At 42.0% G+C, this 21245-nt stretch overlaps 1 protein-coding gene across 1 annotated transcript in view; it reads left to right on the top strand.

Moving 5' to 3' along the window:
• Window positions 1-21245, top strand: part of LOC309392673 (prosaposin-like) — a 68973-nt gene continuing 47728 nt past the window's right edge. Inside the window, exon 1 of the mRNA XM_081954101.1 lies at window positions 1-154. Within this exon, the coding sequence (XP_081810227.1) occupies window positions 94-154 (61 nt within the window). The 5' untranslated portion in view covers window positions 1-93. The remainder of the gene's footprint in view (window positions 155-21245) is intronic.

Raw genomic sequence — 21245 nt, 5'->3', positions numbered from 1 at the left:
TAAGTACTCCCCATCTTGTAGCTTTCTTTTGGGGTTGCTTATTCCAGAGAAGAGGCAGGCTCCATCACTGAAGAGTTGGTTGGCACCAGGACCATGGAAGGCTCGTGGAAGAGTTGGGTACTGCTGGCGGTGTTCTCCCTGGTTTTCTATCAAGGTAAAGAACAAGAGTTTTGTTTTATTCTTGAAAGGAAGTAGAGGTTTTTATGTTACTAGAAGAAGAAAAGTAAAAAACACTAGGGTAGTTTTGATCCCTCTTCAGGGAGAGGAGCACACTTGGCTTGGCTAGAAATGGGGAAGACTATGAAACTGGAACTCTGGTTAAGTCCACTTAAAGGCTAGCTAATCCTTTCTTTCTTGTATGCAGAATAGTTGTCCTGTCCTAATCCTAGAACTTTCATAGTCTCATGACAAAAGAGGTGATTTTTGTGGCCTAGGCAGAGTTGGTAATATGGACGGCTGAATATCAGGAATAAGTTGGGCTACCTTTCCTGTGTAGATTTTGTTGCTTGGGGCGGGTGATCAATAAGCGCGCTGGTGGCATTTTTAAAGATTGAACCTTGTGCAAACTGTGAGCAATCACGATACTACTATCTATTGAAATGGGAATAGCATTGAACTCTTGAAGCATGGAGCCACTCCAACATCCGTTATGCTCTTCCTCTGTAGTCCAATTGTTCTGCAAGATTAAACTTACTCCAAAAATATTCTCAAAGCTGCTGTTTGACCCACAGCTGATGCGTAGCCATTAGGAACAATGCTTAAGAATCAGAGTAAATTCTAAACAGCCTTGCATTTCACAATCTTATTTTCACTTAATAAATAGATGAGGGAACATCCCTTTTTATTCCTTGTGGAATAGATGCCATTTATCTTGCCTTTGAATCTACACCGGCAGATACTTTGAATATGAGAAATTTCTTGGCTAAGGACTATTCTCGCAGAACCTGTTTTCAGAGTTACAAGGCATTTTCATTTCAGAGCAAGATGCGTACATCAGCCAATTTCAGGTGTATCATCTAATAAAACATGTGTTGTATGATACCCATTCAGTGTCTTTATTACTATCAGTACAAGCAAATAGTAAATGAATGATCATTTGACTTTATTGTAAGGACATGCAAAGATGAGGGTTTCTTTTTTCAACAATTTCATTGAAGATTATGTGTATTAGATTAGGAGATAATACAAACTAATACAAACTATAAAAATAAAGATAAAAGGCAAAAGAAAAGGGCAAGAAAAAATAATAATTTGTCCCAGCAAGTATAAGCAACTTTAACAACTTATCATTATTTGTTAAAATAAAACAATCTCTTAATCCCTCCATCATTCTCTATAAACTTTTAAAATCTTATGCCCATTCTAATAAAAAAGTCCATTAAGGTTTACCAGAACTAATTTATAAACAGATCTAATAAACTTACATGAAATCATTCCTTTTACCTTTTTGTCTCATTTTCTATTAAGCTAATCTTTCAAAATGTATTATTCAAATCTAACAGACATAACTATTTTAAACTTAAATCAGTTAATTTAAAACACAGCAAATGAATTCTTGCCCTTAGAACTCCTTATAAACACAGAAGCATCAGTATCCACTCTTGGCCAAAGAAAATGCATTAAATATTTCCAGAAGTAACCCATTTGTTTTAATCTTGGTCAAATAAACCATTTTTATATTCTTTCCCCTTGCTCCTGGCAATTTTAATCTTCAGTCTCTCCAAATAGTGTCCAACACTTGGTTTCTTTTCATTTTCTCTTTGTCTCTTCTCACACAATCATTGGCAGTCATCAAAAATCACTTTGGTAAATACAAAATATGCAATTTATTTTTATGATCTATTAAATTGTACATCCTTTTAAGTTATTAGATCAACCAGTTTCATTTCTATATTTAATATTTTATTTTTCTATATAATTCTTATAGCTTGTCATTTTTAAGTCCACATTTGAGTCATTTTCAGTCTTGCCCAGTAAAACTTGTTCTTCCATAGCATGATCTATCAATAATGGCAGAAATCCTTAAAACTAATTTGTGAGTCCATTGTTCACAAATACTTCAATACGTCCATTGTTTCATTTCCTTTTGGTGACCTCTAGTGTCCAATATTCAAAGTCTAACGTGATAATTTGTCTCCAAATGAAAAACATCAATAGTTTCCCATGGGAAACATTCTTGTAATCAATTTCCAAACTTTATTAAATTCATCTAGATCCTTAGTCCATTTATAACTTTCTAAAATCAACAGACTAAACACACTTTTGCTGCTAATTAAAAAAGTATATAAATCCTTAAGCACATACTTAAAACTGCTTGATTGAAGGAAACTAACTCAATGAAGTCCATAAATACTTGCCATTTCAGATGTTCTCAATACAAAACAGCAATAAAAAGTTTCAAAGTGATTAAGAAAAGAGGAAAGGCCAAATGTTTGAGTCTTTAAAGGCTAATTACCATTATAGCTGGGGTGTCAAACTGGCGGCCCATTCACCAGATGCATCACGCGCAGGCTACACCTACCCCAGCTCCGTAAAGGGGGAAACATCATGTGACAGCATCGTGATGTGGCGAGTTTGACTCTCATGAGCTACTATGTACTCCCTTGACTCTCAGCCACTCTATTTGTGAGATGATTACAAACACATTTTTCCTGCAGTTTGCTCATGAGGAGCAACTGTCGAAAGTACAGGTGGAATATCCCATGGCCTCTCCTTTCTCTGGAGAGATTTTGCTGATCTGAATCTTGCCTCTGCAGATTTTATCTGTAATGTAGTCCCTGTGTTTTTTCAGGGAGATATTCAATTTGCCATGTACTCACTGGAAGTCCCCCAAAAGGTGAATATTTCTATTCTTTCCACGTGGAAGTGCTGATGGCAATAGTTTCTTTAATAGGTTACAGTGTTGAACTCAGAGGTGGCCAAAGTTTTATATTATTCCATGAATTTACATGATTGATTTATGCTTTGAATGCCTTTTTCCTGGCCCCTCTTCTGATGCGTGTCCCACAGACATACAGTAACTGTAAAGCTAACAGCTATGAAGATTAATATCCTGAGGATTTGCTTCAATATATACCGTATATATCATTGTGAAACTACTCTAAACTTATTGGATGGATGGAAAATAGAGATTCAGAACACAGCATCTGAAGATGATGAGTACTATTACATTCTCACCTCATAATGATGCAGAAACCTGTAACCAGTGCTGTAACTTCTATAGGGTTCCTGGATCAGGCAAAGAACTGGAACTTGAAAGGAGTCGATATTTTCCTGCATGGCCAGTGACCATAAGATCTGCTCAGTATAGGATTTAGGACAGCCTGTGCTTTTATTGATCATTAGTCACTTGCAAAAAAAATAAACTTTCCAAGATATTAGCTATGGTTCAAGTACTGATAAGTCAAGAGAAAGCAGGAATCATTAATTTTCATTCCTTAGTAATCCTAGGCTCAGTAAGATCATTAGAAAGAATAGAGAAGGATGGAAGGATGTATAATTATATAAAGATAATGATGAGAATAGCTGGGAATTGTAACCAGGTCTACATCTCGGCCAAAATTAGGCTGGGGGTGGGTGGGTTTAAAAGCACAACGACTATATATGTATACTTTTTTGTTCTATGTTTTTTAAAGGAGGAGAATACATGTTAAAATTAAATATGTATATTGAAAAGGAATTATAAATATCAGCAGCATAAAATGGAGCTTGCTCAGAAGCTGAAATACACCAAGTAAATGAGATGAAGAGTGGGAAGTGGAGGAGAGAGGTAAGGGAAGAAGAGAGGAATAGGAGAGAGGGCAAAGAGGGGGAAGAGGAGGAGAGAAATGAGGAGTGGAAAGGGGGGAGAGGAGAAGGAGAGAGGAAGGGGAAGTAGAGCAGGGAAGGATGACAGAGGGAAGAAAGGAGGTAGGGAGGTGGAGGAGAGAGGGAGAAGAAAGTGATGGGTAAGGTACTGTACAAATATGGTGTATGGAGAGCAGAAGAGCCAATAATTGTTTTTGGGAGTTGATGGTAAGATGAACTGATGTAAACATTTAATAATACAATATGATGTATACATGTGATTATATGTTATGAAAATGAAAAAAAAATGAAAAAACTTTATAAAAAGAAAGAGTAGAGAAGACTTGCAAGTAAGCATGGACATATACAGCTTCTTCGCCATCATCACTGCACACAGCCCTCAGGCTTGGAAATGTTTCCAATCATTTCAGCTGGACCTTACATTGCTTGTTCATTTCTGTTCTCCCTTGGCTTCTCAAAATTCACACATCACAACAGACCCTTCCCTTTTATGCTTGGTAGGGGAACAACAGGCCTTTCCTTGTGTCTTTCTGAAAGAAGCCCAAGGGATTGGTTAAACAGCCTGCCAAGGTGTTAGCCTGAATGAAGCCAAGCTGGATCTGAAGTCGTCTTTAATGATTTAGCTTTCTACCAACAGACTTAAAAGTAGAGCAACATGTGACCTGTGATTCTTAACGCCTTTCATGTTGGCCTCATATTTCAGCTGTAGTCTTGATTTCCCAAATCTACTTTCAAGATCTGATGAATCACACTAAGGCTTCGGTAATACTGCCACCCTCTTCTCTGGAGCATAGGCAGGGCATTGTACCAAGTCGTTTTTCATGCCTAACTTGCCTTGAGGAAGACCTGTTGTAGGAAGTGTATATAATAGTCACTCCTAGGATCCTGGGAGTTAGAGGCGGCACACCCCAACCCCCATATTATTGCACCACAGCCAGATACGATTGCTTAGAAACCCTACGAGACTTCTCCTTGCCCCTAGGAGCTGTACATATTCACATACAAAACATGACAAAATGAAACAATGGAAGCTAGAAGTTGTATAATTAAATTATGCTCTGAAAACAGCAGGAGCAACAAGAATATTTTTTGGGGGAAGGTGTCAGGATATTGAATGCTCATACCACCTTCTTACAAAATGTCAAAGCATTTATTGATAAGTTGGCTTTCTGATCATATGGGATAAATTTACGTTCATCATCTTAAGCTCATTCCTTTGCTACTACATTTTGAATCTAAATTCTTAGTACATATGATTTTGAGGGTCCACTCCATGTAATCTGAAAGCAGAAAAGGACTAACTTGAGAGAGTGGAAAGAGAGAGAGAAAATCTTGTGATGCAATTAAAGAATATAGGAGCAATGAATTTGTATAATTCATATCTGTAGGCTTGGAAGAGGGCAGGGTTTTTTCCTCCTGACCTAATACATATTTAACATTCCTAGCACTCATTTCAAGCGTATGCATATAAACACACGCATGCATATGTATGTTGAATTCTGCATAGTTCGGACTAAACCCATCTGCCCAAGGCCTAAGAAGGTAGCATCCAAATACTAATTCTGAAAGCAATTACATTGATGAAAAGGAATGAGCTGGTCTTCCTATTCAGCAAGTGGTTCTATGAACTTGCCTAGGAAATCTCCAGTATGTCTTTCACTGAGATTCATCCTCTCTGTGTCAAGTTTTAAAAAAAGCATATTGGATGAATATGAGGACCCAGATTGTTGGGGGCAATAGGCTGACTCTGCCAGCTGCTTAGAGAGGGCTGTAAAAGCACTATGGAGCTGTATATAAGTCTAAGTGCTATTGCTATATTGATATTTTACCCCATTCTAACTCTATGCTCCAAATATTGCTAAAAATAAAGGAATAACATATACCTGCCACAAGAGATGGGGATGGCTTTAAAGTGAGCAAAACCATGGAAGGCACCTGTGGATAATCTCTAGCACATGGATTCCCTCTGAACTCCAAATGATCACTAATGGAGCCCTACCCATTCTGGTCACAAGTTGTGAGGGTCATTAAACGGGGCTACCACATGGTCATTTCGCTTAATGGTCCCACCCCAATGCAGTTGTTAAGCAAAGCATGGAGTGCCTTGGATCCGGGAGGGCTAGCACAGGCCCAGGCCTGCCTACCCCAGGCCCCCCAAATCCTCCCCACAGTCCCTCAAGCACCCCTTGCTCTGCTTTCCACCCCTTGGGAACTCCACAGGACTCGGGCCTGCTTCCCCACCCGCTCACCGGGTCCCTACAGGCCCGAGGCCTGCTTTCATTCACCCCACTGAAGCCCCACATCCCCTTGTCACAGATCAGTCTCTCGCTTTTCAAAAATCTCTGAAGCTCCAGAGAATGCATTGGTTCCTCATGAATGTAGCCACCATGTTTGGAGCAGCTACAATTCCTTCTAGCTACTCTGAAAATGGCGGCCACCTCTGGGCCGCAGCCACATGGCTTAGGGAAACCAAGGGATAGAGAATGGGCTGCCTCCTCCCTTAACACGAGCTCCAGAGATCTTCGTGGTTGATCTGTGATGGGACGTAGGGAACTGGGTTTGGGGCCAGATGAGGTGAGATTGAGAACCAGGCCCAAGGCCTATGGGGGGCCGCTGGTGGGGGGAGGGAAAGCAGGCTGCAGGCCTGTAGGGCCTAGTGAGAGGCATCATGAGGGGAGATGGGTAGAGGGCTGTTGCAGTGTCCCTGTGGTTGGTCATAAGGACAAATGACAATGGGGGCACTGCAGCGGCTATAACTTGGAAACGGGGTTGTAAGCAGCTTTTGAAGGGTCAAACAGTCTCATGTGAAGGACTATCTGTACTGAAAAAGTTCTCCCCACCCCACCCCACCCCCAGGATAATTTTTCCATTTTATTTCACATTGTCTTTCTTCAATTTGTCATCTTTCATATGCACACCTAGCAATGTGGCTATGATACATTTCAATTCTGCCATTAGAATCAACTAGTTTAGATGTTTAATAAATGGGGCCCATAGTCCATATTGTCTAGAAAAATCAAGCCCCCGCTCTCCCAAACCAATGCAGTCCCAGATATCACATTTCATGGATGCCAGTCGTTTTGGTGCAAGTTAGTTTCACTTCCGGCGAAACAGAAATAGCTAGTATTTAAAAAAAGGTTCCGGAATAAAGGAAAATATGAAATACATGCAGTTTTTTTTTTAAAAAAATCTTGATTTAAGTTTATAGGCCACAGCAAGAAAATCACCCTCTGTGTAGCTGAACTACCAAAATACTCTTAAGTGTAACTGTGGAAAAACTATCTGAAGTGTAAAACATGCCTCTCAGAGAAGAAGCAACATTTTCTAAGTTTGAACCATACTGTTATTTGCCTGTTTTCCATAACAAAAGAAAATGTTTTAATAGAAGGACTGAAGATTCCATACAGCTTTCGAAATGGCAGGCTCCCAAGTACAGTCCAACCTATATTCCAGATTGTACTGAAAAAGTTCTACTGTCTGGCAATGTGTAACATGTTCTCACGCTGGTGCAATGGGACTGGGTGTTTGTTAATATGATTTATTGGGTTATGGATTTTTTTTTCTTTTTGTGAGTTGTGTTGTGTCGGGGGGGGGGGTTGCACTGAGGGAGCTCAACCAATCACATTGTACATATGTTGTGCACTGATCATAAACTGATTTGTTTATCTATAATTTTTATAGGATTAATTTCAGAAGAAGACACGTTTCCCCCGAGTTTTAAGGTGTACTTATTCAAGGGATCCCGAATACTCACGCCCCCACACTAAAGATCTGCAATTCAGATGATGTTTTCTGGTTAGGTTAGAGATGCAAATGGTTGAATAGATGCACATAAAGCTGGGAAACCACTTTGGAGGCGGTATATCATTTTACTCACAGTCTGAATATATCATTTGCTCCAGCCAATAGTTCCTTTTTGCCCTGGGGCTAATGTGGAAATATGAGCATGCCTGCATCTATCGAGCGTCTGCAGTGCTTCAGCTGCAATAAGAGGCAATCATTTGGAAAGAAGAAAGAGGATCCAGTCATTCAGGGTGGGGTCAGATTGCATATTTATTTCTGCTTCCTTCCCTGGGAGATGCTCCATATTGTCTGGGTTCCCATGATCGCAAGAGCTGCTTCCTCGGTGATGAATGTATTCATCCATTCCCTTGATACTTATACAGTCAATGACGGTTGCAATTATGCTCATATTATATATGGGGGAGGGCATCTTATGCGGAGGAAAATTGGTTGTTGCAGAGCTCATCACAACTGTGAAGTTGCCCGGGAAGGTTCAATGATGGAGGAATGGAATGAAGCCTTGGTCTCCTGTGCCTACACTTTCACAGCTACACCGTACTACTCTGTTTCCCTGAAAATAAGACCTCAGCAGATAATAAGCTCAATCGGGCTTTTGAGCGCATGCGCTAAAATAAACCCTCCCCTGAAAATAAGCCCTCCCCCAAAATATTGCAACACAGCAGCAGTCATGAGGTGGCCACACTCACCATCTCCTGCACTTCAAAAATAATAAGGCCTCCCCCAAAATAAGATCAAGCGCTTATTTTGGGGATCAAAAGAAAATAAGACCCTATCTTGTTTTTGGGAAAACACGGTAGCTCCAATATATATTTGAGGGTGGGGGATGAGGAAGGGAAACATTGACATAGTCAGTGATAGGGAGAGAATGAAATAACAATAAGAGTTGGAAAGGACCTTGGAGGTCTTCTAGTCCAACCCCCCAACACTATACCATGGGTGTGAAACTTGCGGCTTCACGTTGCTGTCACGTGATTTTTTTTGGTGATATTTTCCCCCTTCACGGAGCTGGGGTGGTCTGTGTGTGATGCATCTGGCCCATGGGCCACCTGTTTGAGACCCTGCATACCATTTCAGTCAAATGGCTGTATATTCTATGATTCAGAACATTAAAGATGAAAAGAAAATGGGGACAGGTAGAAGGGTGGGCATTTAGGTCTCGTTGATCATTAGCTGTCCTGTTAAACTCTCCTTTAGTTGCTGAATATCAACATCTAACCGTAGAAAACCATTAAATAAGTAGATACTGAAAAATTCCCATTGCTGAATTTTGTTTCATACCAAAATAATCAGTTCCTTAGCCATGTAAGCAATTATTCACTGCAACTTCATGATCTTCAATGTTAGCAGTAATATTTTCAGAAAACATAGCTATTTTAGAAAAATCTTGAGTATTTTCACTCTCTAAATATATCTCAGATTGCAAGATGCTATTCCCAGGATTCACTTATTTCATAATGGTGATCAGAGGCAACCACAGGATCTGATGCTTCTGTTACACAAGACACAAGAACGTCATATCACAAAATACTACAAAGGGATAAAGTTTGCATCACAATGGCACAATATGGCTTTCATCATTTGTCTACCCTCTGCATATTAGGGCAGTCTTTACTATTAGATCACATAACCATCTTAAACATAGATTTCAAGAAAGTTGAATAGTGCTAGCAAGTTAATCTCTGATCCTCCCATCTTCAAATTGTTGAAATAAGATTCAGACTTTGTACAGCAAATAGAGGAAATAGTATTTCACTTTTTGCTTGTGATAGCAAAATGCCTGTGACTCATCCAGCAGCTGCATAAAGAAGGTAGACAATTCTTTGTGCATTTTGGTGTGTCGAAAGATTAAGTATGGATCCATCCCAGAACATTTCGGAACAACCTTCATCTTGGTCTATAGTGCTTCTTCAATATAAGAAATATAGCATAAGATAACGGTCATCTTCCTTTCCTTCTTTCTCTAAATTAAGGGAATCATATTTTTCTGCTGGTATTGAAGACTCTGTTGAAATCCCAGTCTTGACAGAAAAATCATGATTCCACCTTCGCTACTTTTAGAAAAATCCCACTGAGTCATTTTGGGATTTCAGCCTACTGAAAACAGATAATCATCTCAACATACCAGTTTTTGTTTTTTTGAACAGGAGTCTGCAAGCACAGAAGATCCAAATTGCGTGATTTTCCTAGGACCTAGGTCTTATACTTACAGTATGATGATTTTTTTTTAAAAAGCAGTAAATGTTGTTGAGCCATATTGAACTCTACTAGATGATAATTTATGATTGGCAGACCCATTCTGAACACATTCAGCCCCTTTGTAAATAATATGAGGTAAGGCAAAGGTACTTATCTCCATTTCAAAGCCGAAGAGCCAGCGCTGTCTGAAGATGTCTCTGTGGTCATGTGGCCGGCATGACTAAACGCCGAAGGCACATGGTTCCTATTTTTCTACTTGCATTTTTACATGCTTTCGAACTGCTAGATTGGCAGAAGCTGGGACAAGTAATAGGAGCTCACTCCGTTATGTGGTACTAGGGATTCGAACCGCCAAACTGCCAACCTTTCTGATTGACAAGCTCAGTGTCTTAACCACTGAGCCACTGCCCCTTTTTGAGGTAGCTGGCCAAAATTTTAAGCAGAATAGCCGAACGGCAAGACAATTGAACCATCTTGCTAAAGTAGTCTTCTCCAGCTGTTGTCTCCAAATCAGAGATCTTTTCCCAAGACTCTCCAAAATTCTTCCTGAGTTTAATGTGAAATGTGACCAGTGGTGGGTTTCAAAATTTTTTAGAACCTCTTCTGTAGCTGTGGCCTGCTTTGTGGAAGTGGCTTGCTGGCCATGTGACTGGGTAGGAGTGGCTTGCCAGCCATGTGACTGAGTGGGAGTCGCTTGGCAGTTATGTGATTGGGTGGGAGTGGCCAACTTGTAAAAGGTGGTGAAACACACTTAACACTCTTGCTTAGCAACCAAAATGTTGGCTAAAAACTCTGGCATTTGAAGCACGCAAGTCTTAAAGCTGTCAAGTTACAAGACCGTGGCACCCCTAGCCCTTTAGGAAAAAAAGCCCCAGGGGTGTTCAAACTTGACAGCTTTAAGACTTGTGGACTTCAACTCCCAGAATTCCTCTAAACAGCACTGTAGATTTGTGGAACCTCTTCTATAGAAGAGGTTGGAACTGGCAGGAACCCACCCCTGAATGTAACTGGGTAAATAATGACACGCACAAATAATTAGATGAAGAATTCTGGCTCTGATTATTTTGAGGGATGTGATGTCTGCACTGTTGGCCCCAAACAGTTTTATCTCATTGCTCCTGACCTTCCTGATTTTTTACTGGATTTTGCTGAAAGCATTCAGGTGTTTAATTAAAGTTGTTATATAGTACATATCCCTTGTTCCAGGTCATCGTGTGAAACAGGACAAGGCCCTGTTTCTTTCACACATATGTAGTGCGAAGTAATTCATTCTATAAATATTTTCCTTTGGAGAAAAAAAACATAATTATCTTCATTAACTTCCCATAAATCCATTCAATAAATCTGTTCATTTCATATTTTATAGTATGGTAGTTCAGTTATCAAAGATCCTAATTAGTTTTGCAAAAAAATGAAAGTGTAATGTCTAATCCTCAATATGGAGGAATTTCATTAATTTTATATTGTGTATTGAGTTCATATTCTATATTTTTTCCCACATCTTTTTAATTGCAGCAGGACAGTAAATTGCCTTGATTTGATTTGTTTTAAAACAACCTTTTCCATTGCATATTGTTATTCTTTTACAGTATTTGTTTACCAACTTGATTAAAGGTATATGAATATAAATCTGAATTAATCTTAGGAAATGTATAGCTTTTTATGATATAGAGGAGCTATTAGAAAATGAATACAATATCCGCAGTTGAACAAACACTTTTTAGGACAAATTGTATGCCTCTCAAAGGTGTGTTACTTTATTATAAAATATTCAGTATTGCCCAACTGTGAATTTACATTTCAGGTCTGTAATTTAAAATATGAAGCAAAAAAGATTTGCTGAGAGATAGTCCTACTGCTGAATTCAGTACAACAATACTAATCAAAGTGGGAGTAATATTTTGTTTATCATCCCTGATTTTTCACAAATCCTGCTTCTTTCATATTGGCATAATAATTAAAAAATACCTCTCTATTGGAGCAAACAGGTGATTCAGTCACTAAGGAAAATAATTATTCCTAAACCAGCACACAGAAACTTTACTATCTATTATATTTATTTATTCTTCAGTTTATTGACTATTCTGATCTGGAGATACCTGAATTAGTTGACTTGCTCTGCTAAAACTTTTCCTGGTTGTTTGATTGAGCAAATTAGTCATCAATTTAACATGGTCATGAAGACTTGAAGTATTTTAATATTGGAAGATTACTCGGAGCTACTGTGCGTGTGTTTAATGAGTTAAGATTTTAACCACAGTTTCATGAACAGAACGTAAGCAGAGTAATCATATTTAATGAATGTAGCTCGTGTGGCTAGATCAGTGTGTCATGGCAGCCCTGGGTTAAAATAAACGCAGGCTGTGTTGAAAAAGTTGAATACACACAAGACAGTTGTTTAAAAGCAAAAAACCAATAGAAAACCACCTTTCTCTGCTTGTTGTAGTTAAAATGCTAGTTAAAAGTGGAAGGCAATTTTACCCAATATTGTGACCTTTGGATATACAGAATTCCAGCTCCTACATTCTAGGCATAAATGTCCACCTGGTATGGTTAAAAAAAATAGGTTGAGATATTGGTCATGACAATACAATCAAAGTTCTACTGGTTTTTTTAAATTGTGTCCCATCATTGTGGCCTCTATAGTGTTCGTTTTGGACCACATTTTGTGGATGCCCATTTCCAAGTTAAGTGACCGAGAATTAGGGTAACAGAAGTCCAACAACTCTTCCCTGTATAGGGAAAGACTTTTAAGGAGTTGGCCTACTTAAACAAAACAAAACAACCCCAAAAGATGCTGACCCTAGTGGAAGTCATTCAGGTAGTTTCTCAGGCAGAAATTGTGTAGTAACAATTGGGAGGGGTTATCATATCTCTGCATATGCTTCAGAAAGCCTACTTATAAGAGTTATGCAGATGAGGAACGCTTTTGCTGCGCACGGGAAATTCTTGTTACTAAAATATTTTCAAGGCAGTTTATCCTGAGAAGTTACAGGTGATACGTTTATTAACATGTGTTAGAGTTTGGAAGGGACACGGTGGCTCAGTGGCTAAGATGATGAACTTGTCAATCAGATTGGTTGGCGGTTAAAATCCCTAGCGCCACGTAACAGCATGAGTGCCCATTACTTGTCCCAGCTTCTGCCAACCTAGCAGTTCAAAAGCATGTAAAAATGCAAGTTGAAAAATAGGGACCACCTTTGGTGGGAAGGTAACAACATTCCGTGCACCTTTGGCGTTTAGTCATGCCGGCCACATGACCACGGAGACGTCTTTGGACAGCACTGGCTCTTCGGCTTTGAAACGGAGATGAGCACCGCCCCCTAGAGTCAGGAATGACAAGTATATATGTGCAAGGGAACCTTTACCTTTACTAGTGTTTGGAAAGATACCTTGAATAACTGAGGAATGCAAGGGATTTTTAGGTACCATATTTGGCATCAGCTTTGTATCTTTGATTAAAAGAAACAGAACAGCTCATGTAGATTGAGGCCATTTCCTAGATGCCTCAAAGCTTACAGATGTGGATGAACATGTGGGTAGATGGTCAAGTTCCCATAACAGCAGTGAAGATTGCATGTTTCAGATTAAGACACTACTGACTCCACATCTTCATCTTTGAAAAAACAGCTTTGTGGAAATGGTTGGGTGTTGTTTGTCACCCAGATAGGATATAAATAAAAAGGTACATAATAGTACCTTATATTCATATAATAAGACCCTGTGAAATTGCGCCCATAGATTTATTATTTTTTAATTAGTTACAGGTTTATATCATAGCTATCTAGGAAGCAAGGGTGACTGAGGCCTGGTCATCAGTAGAAATATACCGAAGGAATGAAAATGCTGGTTTACTGAAGTGAAAATCATACTGAGATTGCATATCATGCATTTCCCAAGGTTGTGCCATCTCAGTTTAGGAGACTTTAATCCCATCATGCTAGCCAGCAGAATGAATACCATAGGTGTTCTGTAGGGAGAACGAAGCAGACAGGAACTGAGGCAAGGCAGGTTGAAGCTAACACAACCTTTATTAACAGTTTAACGTGGCAAAATGTAAGACAAACCTCGAACCGGCAAACAGCAACATTTGACAGCTAACAGCCCTTTTATACTAGAGCTGTCAGACGCTGAACCAATAGAATGGCTGCATTCTCCCGCCAGATGGCTGCTCGCATCTCAACCAATCAGGGGCTGGCAATGATAGTCAATGGCGTTGTAGCCTCGAGGACTTAACACCCCTCTCCTCCCAGTTAGCACATGCGTAGTCAGCCAAGTATGCCGGCCGGTGTCGGCTCCGCCCCGTTCTTCTTAGTTCAGGGGTGGTGCCAAAGGAGGAGAAGCTGGTGGAGAGTCCTGTGGCACATCAGGAGACTGCGCAGCTGAGTTGGTGGGAAACTTGACCGCCGCGGGACTGACAGAATTCTCAGGTAAGCCTGGTGACAACAATGCATCGATGGGGGGTGTTGCGTGCAGCTCTGTTTGCACTGGAGCAGCCTCTGTCGATATTAGTTCCCCGGGGCAGGATTGGGCCTACACTGGGTGCTGGTCTGCTGTGCTGGTGGCTCGTCGTCTGAGCTTGTTGATGTGTCGGCGCCACATTCGCCCATCACTGAGCTGGACCTTATAAGAGTAGGGTCCAGTTAGTTACGTGATTTGTCTGGGAAGCCACCTTGGTTTGGCCCCATAGTTTTGGGCGTAGACTGGGTCTCCCACATTGAAGGCCCGTGTGGAGTCGTCTCCGAGGGGGCTTTTCTCTGCTGCATAACCAGGGTGTAGTCGGTCCAGGGTTGTCCGGAGCCGACGACCCATAAGCCCTTCTGCGGGACTTTGATTGGTGATTGGGCATGGCGTTGTATGCTGTGCCAGGAGGTATTGGGACAGTTTGTCGTGCCAATTCCCTCGCCACAGGCAGCCCAATGCCTCCTTAGCTGATCGGACAGTTCGTTCTGCCATGCCATTTCCAGCTGGGTGGAATGGGGCCGTCGGGGCATGTCGTATGCCATGCTGGCCTAAAAACATCTGGAAGGGTGCCGATGTGAACTGGGGCCCATTGTCAGTCACCACCATGTCAGGCAACCCATGGGTCATGAATAGCCTCCCCAGCACCCTAATTACGGCCTCCAAAGTGGTGGAGGGCAGGAGTGCCAGCTCCACCCATTTCGAGTAGGCATCTACGAGGACCAAGACGTTCTGCCCTAAGAACGGGCAGAACTGCCAGCGAACTCCAAATGGACTCATGCCCATGGAGCCCGGGGCATGTCCCATTCCCTGATGGGCACAGAAAGGGGAGTCAGTCTAGATTGCTGGCACTGGCTACCCAGCTTTCTATTTCCTGGTCAATCTTGGGCCACCACACGTAGCTTTGGCCCAAGCCTTCAATTGGCGACCTAAGCTTTGGGGGAGCTACCACCCTATTGCCCCATAACAGGCACCTGTTAAGGATGGACAGCTCATGCTGCCGTATATAATAGGGGTGAAACTCAGGACCTACTGGCCCCTGTGGCCACCCCCTGTGCACCCAGTCCAAAACTTGGGACAAAATAGGGTCTGTGGCAGAGAGCCTGGCAATATCCCGGGCAGATACTGGCATGGCCAACTCTTCAATTAAGAGGACCGAAACTGCAGGAGCAGGGTCCAAAACAGGCGCTGGCAGAGGGCAGTGACTGAGGGCATCAGCGTGCCCCAAGTTTTTTACTGGCCTATATTGTAGCTGATAATTATATGCTGCTAGAAAGACCGTCCATCTGGACATTCTTGGAGACAAAATCTGAGGAGTCTGGTGATCCCTCACCAGAAGACCCAAGAGGGGTTTATGGTCGATCACTAAGTGAAAAAAATGACCATAAACGTAATTGTGAAACCGCTTTACCCCTGCTACAGCAGTTAGGGCCTCCTTATCCAGCTGACTGTAATTTCTTTCAGCTGCTGAGAGCGTGCACAAATAATAGGCAATTGGGGCTTCTGAGCCATTAGGTAGAATGTGACTCAGAACGGCCAAAATGCCATAAGGCGATGCATCGCACGCCAAAGTTAATGGGAGGCGATCGCTGTATTGCACTAATAAAGATTTGGATGTAAGGACATCCTTAACTGCCCTAAAGGCTTGGGCTTCTTTAGATCCCCAATGCCAGGGCATCTTGGAGTCCAGGAGCCTATGAAGAGGCTCTGCCAAAGACGCCTCATGGGGTAAAAAAATGGAGTAAAAATTAAGCAGCCCCAGAAAGGCTTGCAGGTCAGGCTTAGAGGAGGGCATGGGGGCTTTCTTAATTGCCTCTACCTTGGACGGAGTAAGGTGGATGCCTTTGGAATTAACTAGATACCCCAAAAATTCTACACTGGGAACCCCTATCCTACACTTTTCTTGTTTGAGTTTCAGCCCCACTTGGCGGAAATGGGTCAGGACTGCTCTTAATTTATCAACGCCCTCAGCTTGATCCAAAGCAGATATAAGCACATCGTCGAAATTAGGGTACCACCCCTGGCAGTCCCTGGAGCATCTGCCCCATTAGGCTCTGGAAAATACCCGGGGCTACACTAACCCCACATTACAAGCATTTACATTTGAAAGCTTCCCGGTGCATTACAATGGTTTGAGCCATGGCAATGGCTTCATCTACCGGGAGCTTCTGGTACGCTTGTGCCAAGTCTAACTTAGCAAGAATGTTTCCCTGGCCCAAGGAATGGAGCAGATGTTGAACCACTGGCACTAGGTAAGGGTTGGCTTACAACTCTTTATTAATGGTGCATTTAAAATCCCCGCAAATGCTAATACTACCATCCTGCTTAATAGGTATTATTATGGAGGTCTCCCAGGGGGAGTGGTCTACTGCTTCGAGCACTCCTTGTGCTATTAATTTATCTAGCTCTAAATCTACTTTGGGCCGAAGAGCAGAAGGCACTCTCCTGGGTTTTAGACGTATTGGCGCCACCTGGGGGTCCAGGTTAAAAGAAATGAGGGTCCCATTATATTTACCAAGCTTGTTGTCAAATAAGTCTGCAAACTCGCTGGCCAGCACAGTAAAGGAATCTGGAACAATGGAGTGGATGCCGAAGACGTTGAGCCCCAATGCAGAGAACCAGTCAAGCCCCAGGAGGCTGAGCAGATGGCCATCTACAATGATGAGGGGAAGAGGCCCCAGGAAGTTATTGCTGGCTATGGTGAATGTGCCGCAACCCACAATGGGTATTGGCTGCCCTTGATAGTCTCTGAGGCGAAGTGGGCACTGTTTGAGTTGAGCTTTGGTCAGGCTGGGCACTATCCATTTGATAGTAGCCCAAGAGACCAGAGATTTGGAAGAGCCAGTGTCCACTTCCATCTTGCAGGGCTCTCCCTCTATGCACACAGTCAGGTATATCTTACGGGTAGGCTTGGTCAGGGATGCATGGTGATAGCCTAATCAGGGTGCTGCTGGTCACCTGCGATGGCAAAGCAGTCTTCGCGATGTTTGGGAAGTCTTTTTGCGAATTGTCTAGACAAAGCGCGCTCTGGAGGTGGGTCACCGATTGGCATGGCTGCTCTGCAAACCTTGGCTAAATGTCCTTTCCTGTCACACCAATGGCATATTGCGGCTTTGAACCTGCAGACTGACCTTGCATGGTTCCTACCACAACTCAGGCAACCCGCCTGAGGTAAAAAATCAGCCTGAGTCCGTTTTTTTCTGGTGGCCAGTTTGAGGTGGCTAATCTCTTCTTCCTCGTCAGAGAAGTCTTTGTCGTCGTCTTCTTCGTGGTGGACAGCATGGCTCCTGCTGGCATGGGTGACCGGTGGCAGAAATCTCTGCATTTGTGGTGGATTTGTCCGACATTTCATATGCCGTGGCTTCATCCATGGCTGTCTGAAGGCTCAGCTCTTTTCATGCCAGCAAGCATCGCTGAAGTCTGAGATCTTTGATACCACAGACCAGCCGTTCTAACAGGGCATTGTCCAGTACAGGAAAGTCACAGTGCAAAGCCGCTGTTCTGAGGGAAGCCATGTAGTCGCTCACAGATTCCCCTTCTCTCTGGGTCCTCTGCCTAAAAGCATAACGTCTGGCAATGCGCAAGGGAGTTGGAGAGTAATTATTTTTAAGTTTCTCCAAAAGAGTCTCCCAAGGCATCAAATGGATGGATTGAGGGGCTGCTAAAGCCCTAGCTGTTCCAAACATCTCATGGCCACATGCACTGAGAAAATATCCTCTTTTACGGCCATTGGACAAACTGGTGAAGTTGTTTACCTCCAGAAAGCACTCAAACCGCTCGAGGTAGGCGTCATGTTTCAGTGGCCGGGCTGAATGCCGTGAATGCCGATAGATTAGCCATCCTTAGAAGGACGGAACTGAGGAATTAGCCTTGGAGCGACGTCTCGTCGCCTGTGACTTGAGGCAGCTCTTATTAGTGACTTCGCTTTTCCTTTACCTCAGTCCTAATCCCACCCTCGTTGCCAGTGTTCTGTAGGGAGAACGAAGCAGGCAGGAACTGAGGCAAGGCAGGTTGAAGGTAACACAACCTTTATTAACAGTTTAACACAGCAAAATGTAAGGCAAACCTCGAACCGGCAAACAGCAACATTTGACAGCTGACAGCCCTTTTTATACTAGAGCTGTCAGACGTTGAACCAATAGAATGGCTGCATTCTCCCGCCAGCTGGCTGCTCGCGTCTCAACCAATCAGGGGCTGGCAATGATAGTCAATGGTATCATAGCCTCGAGGACTTAACAATAGGGCTAGGCGCAATGATATTGGGCAACTAACATAGTAAAGAACATCAGGAGGTTTGTTGAGGCCGATTGATTGGCTTAGCACAATTGTTGAGATTGTAAATTCGTTTTGCTCCAACCCATCTGTGTGCATTTCACACTTCATAGAGCCTTGATTCTCATTTATGGAATGTTCTTCCCTCTTTACTTCAGCCTCAAATTTCTTTGAATGCATTTGAGAAAGTTTAAAAAACTTGTCTGATTTAATAATTGATTGATGGAAGCAGATATTGGTAATGGTAGTGAATCAAGTTTGGTAGCAGATATAAACCTTGCTGTAATAAAATCAGATAGCATAGCAGTCAGTTCATGGGCCTAACATCTTATAGTTCTACAAGTATTATTTATTGTAAGTATTGTGATGCTAAAAATACTGTAAATTGCTTTTATTGTTTTTTTGTGTCATTTTGACTGTTTTTACTAGGGCTTTATTTATTTATTTTAGTCATTGACCAGTAGAATATATAAAGATCATAAAATATAACACATCAGATCCAACATAGGTAGCCAATAACATATAAAGTTAGCCCAAAATCTATAAAAACCAAAGCTAATCTAAAAGGTTAAGAGAGTTATAATGAGCTGTGCCACTGAAGAATAAGAAACACATAGACAGGTTTTAACTATGTAGACCTAGTGCTATCTAGAGTCCATAAAGTTCTTCTACTTTTGCATAATAGCCCCTGGGCAAAATCTCACCACCTCAGCTGTAACGTGAAGTGAGCTCACCTTCAATAAAGAATGGAGCCATTCTCTGGCTTGTTCATAAAAATAGCAGTCTAGAAGAATGTGTATCATAGATCCTGTTTCCCCTTCGCCAGAAGAAAATACTTTGTGGTAGTCTCAAAGGTGCTTTCCCAAAAGGCAACTGGACTTTCTTTCTTTCTTTCTTTCTTTCTTTCTTTCTTTCTTTCTTTCTTTCTTTCTTTCTTTCTTTCTTTCTTTCTTTCTCTTTCTTTCCTTCCTTCCTTCCTTCCTTCCTTCTTTCTTTCTTTCTTTCTTTCTCTTTCTTTCCTTCCTTCCTTCCTTCCTTCCTTCTTTCTTTCTTTCTTCCCTTCCTTCCCACCCTTCCCTCCCTTCCTCCCTTCTTCCTCCCCTCCCTCTTTCCTTCCTTCCTTCCCTCTTTCTTTCTTTCCTTCTTTCCTTCCTTCTCTCCCTCCATTCCTTCCTTCCCTTCCTCCCTTCTTCCTCCCTTCCTTCTCTCCTCCTGTCCCTTCCTTCCTTCCCTCCCTTTCTTTCTTTCTGTCTGTCTTTCCTCCCTCCCTTTCTTTCCTTCTTTCCTTCCTCTCTCCTTCCCTCTTCCTTCCTTCCTTCCTTCCTTCCTTCCTTCCTTCCCTCCCTCCCTCCCTCCCTCCCTCCCTTCTTCCTCCCTTCCTTTCTTTCTTTCACCTGGATGACTGAGAATCTCCATAGACATATTTTGTGGTACTTGCCCTCTGCTACTGCAGAAGGAAAGGAATTCTTCTATGCCCTAGAGTAGCAATCCCCAACTTTTGCAGCCTAGTGGCCCGGCTGAGGAGGGAGAGAGAGGAATCGGCTCACTGCTCATCTGAGTGGAACTGCATGTGTGCATATTTACCAGCCGCTCGCACAGCCCAGTTCCAAATAGGCTACTGCCCAGTATTGGGCCACAGCCTGGGGTTTGGGGACCCCTGCCATAGAGCAAGCCCACTTCTTCTGTGGTCACGCCTCTCATCTGTGTCCCCAGTTTTGACTCAGTCTTTCGCTCAGATAGACGTTTACAAGCTTAGCTCCAACCTTCAAAATTTCTAAAGAGCAGATAAATCCTGCAATCCCATGTCAGCTACCCTTGATTTGACTCTGTTCACAGCATCCTCGTAACTCCATGTCATTTAGAAATCCAATTGAGCTTCTACAGATATTAATCTTTTTCTTGCAGGTTAATTGCCAAGTATCTTTATATTTTTCTAGTAATTACAGCGATCGTAAACCACTGGGGTTTAGTGTTCTGCGCTAAGCTTGAGTCTCAATGTTTTTAGCCTTAGGGTTGTATTGGCCATGCATCTTGGGACACCTATAATATCCCTAAGGAAATTTAATTGGACATCTCTTGACCTTTTTGACTAAGATCATATGTTTGTGTTTTTACTAGCTAATTTGTTATGTGCCTGAACCACTTTCTGGTGGGGAGTATGTCCTAGATAAACTCTTATTAAATAGCATAGTTATACCAATAAAAGAAAATCCAGTCATTCAAATTAGCCACTGGAAAAAATTCAGATGAGTATTTTTAAAGAATAAAGCAGATTTATTGACTAGCCACTCTACATCAACTCAAAACAACATGGAACTTCTCCAGTAAAAAATGATTTTGAATTATTTGAGATCTTTGTCCTGTTATTATTCATATTTATTACCCACTGTAGGGAGTTAGCACCCACCCTCTCCTAGGAAAATTAGATATTTATGAAATATTAAAAACAGCAGAATATTTTTCCCTAAAAGAGAGGCAGAAATTCAACCCCCCACCTTTGTCAATGGGCCATTAAGGCCTGAACCAGTCTATTCTACATAACAAAGATCTACCTCCTTCAGGCAGAGCCATAATAGGAATTGCCCCAAACCCTTTCATTACATCATCACCCAGCAAGGCTCAACCAAGCCTGGGACTCAGGACAGCCTACATAGTTGCCCCTGCATGGCTTAATGGGAGTCTGACAACCAATCAGAATACAAGCT

Source organism: Natrix helvetica, assembly GCF_964273705.1.
Source record: "Natrix helvetica genome assembly, chromosome: 5".
Lineage (NCBI taxonomy): Eukaryota > Metazoa > Chordata > Lepidosauria > Squamata > Natricidae > Natrix > Natrix helvetica.
This window is presented reverse-complemented; position numbering and strand designations above follow the sequence as displayed.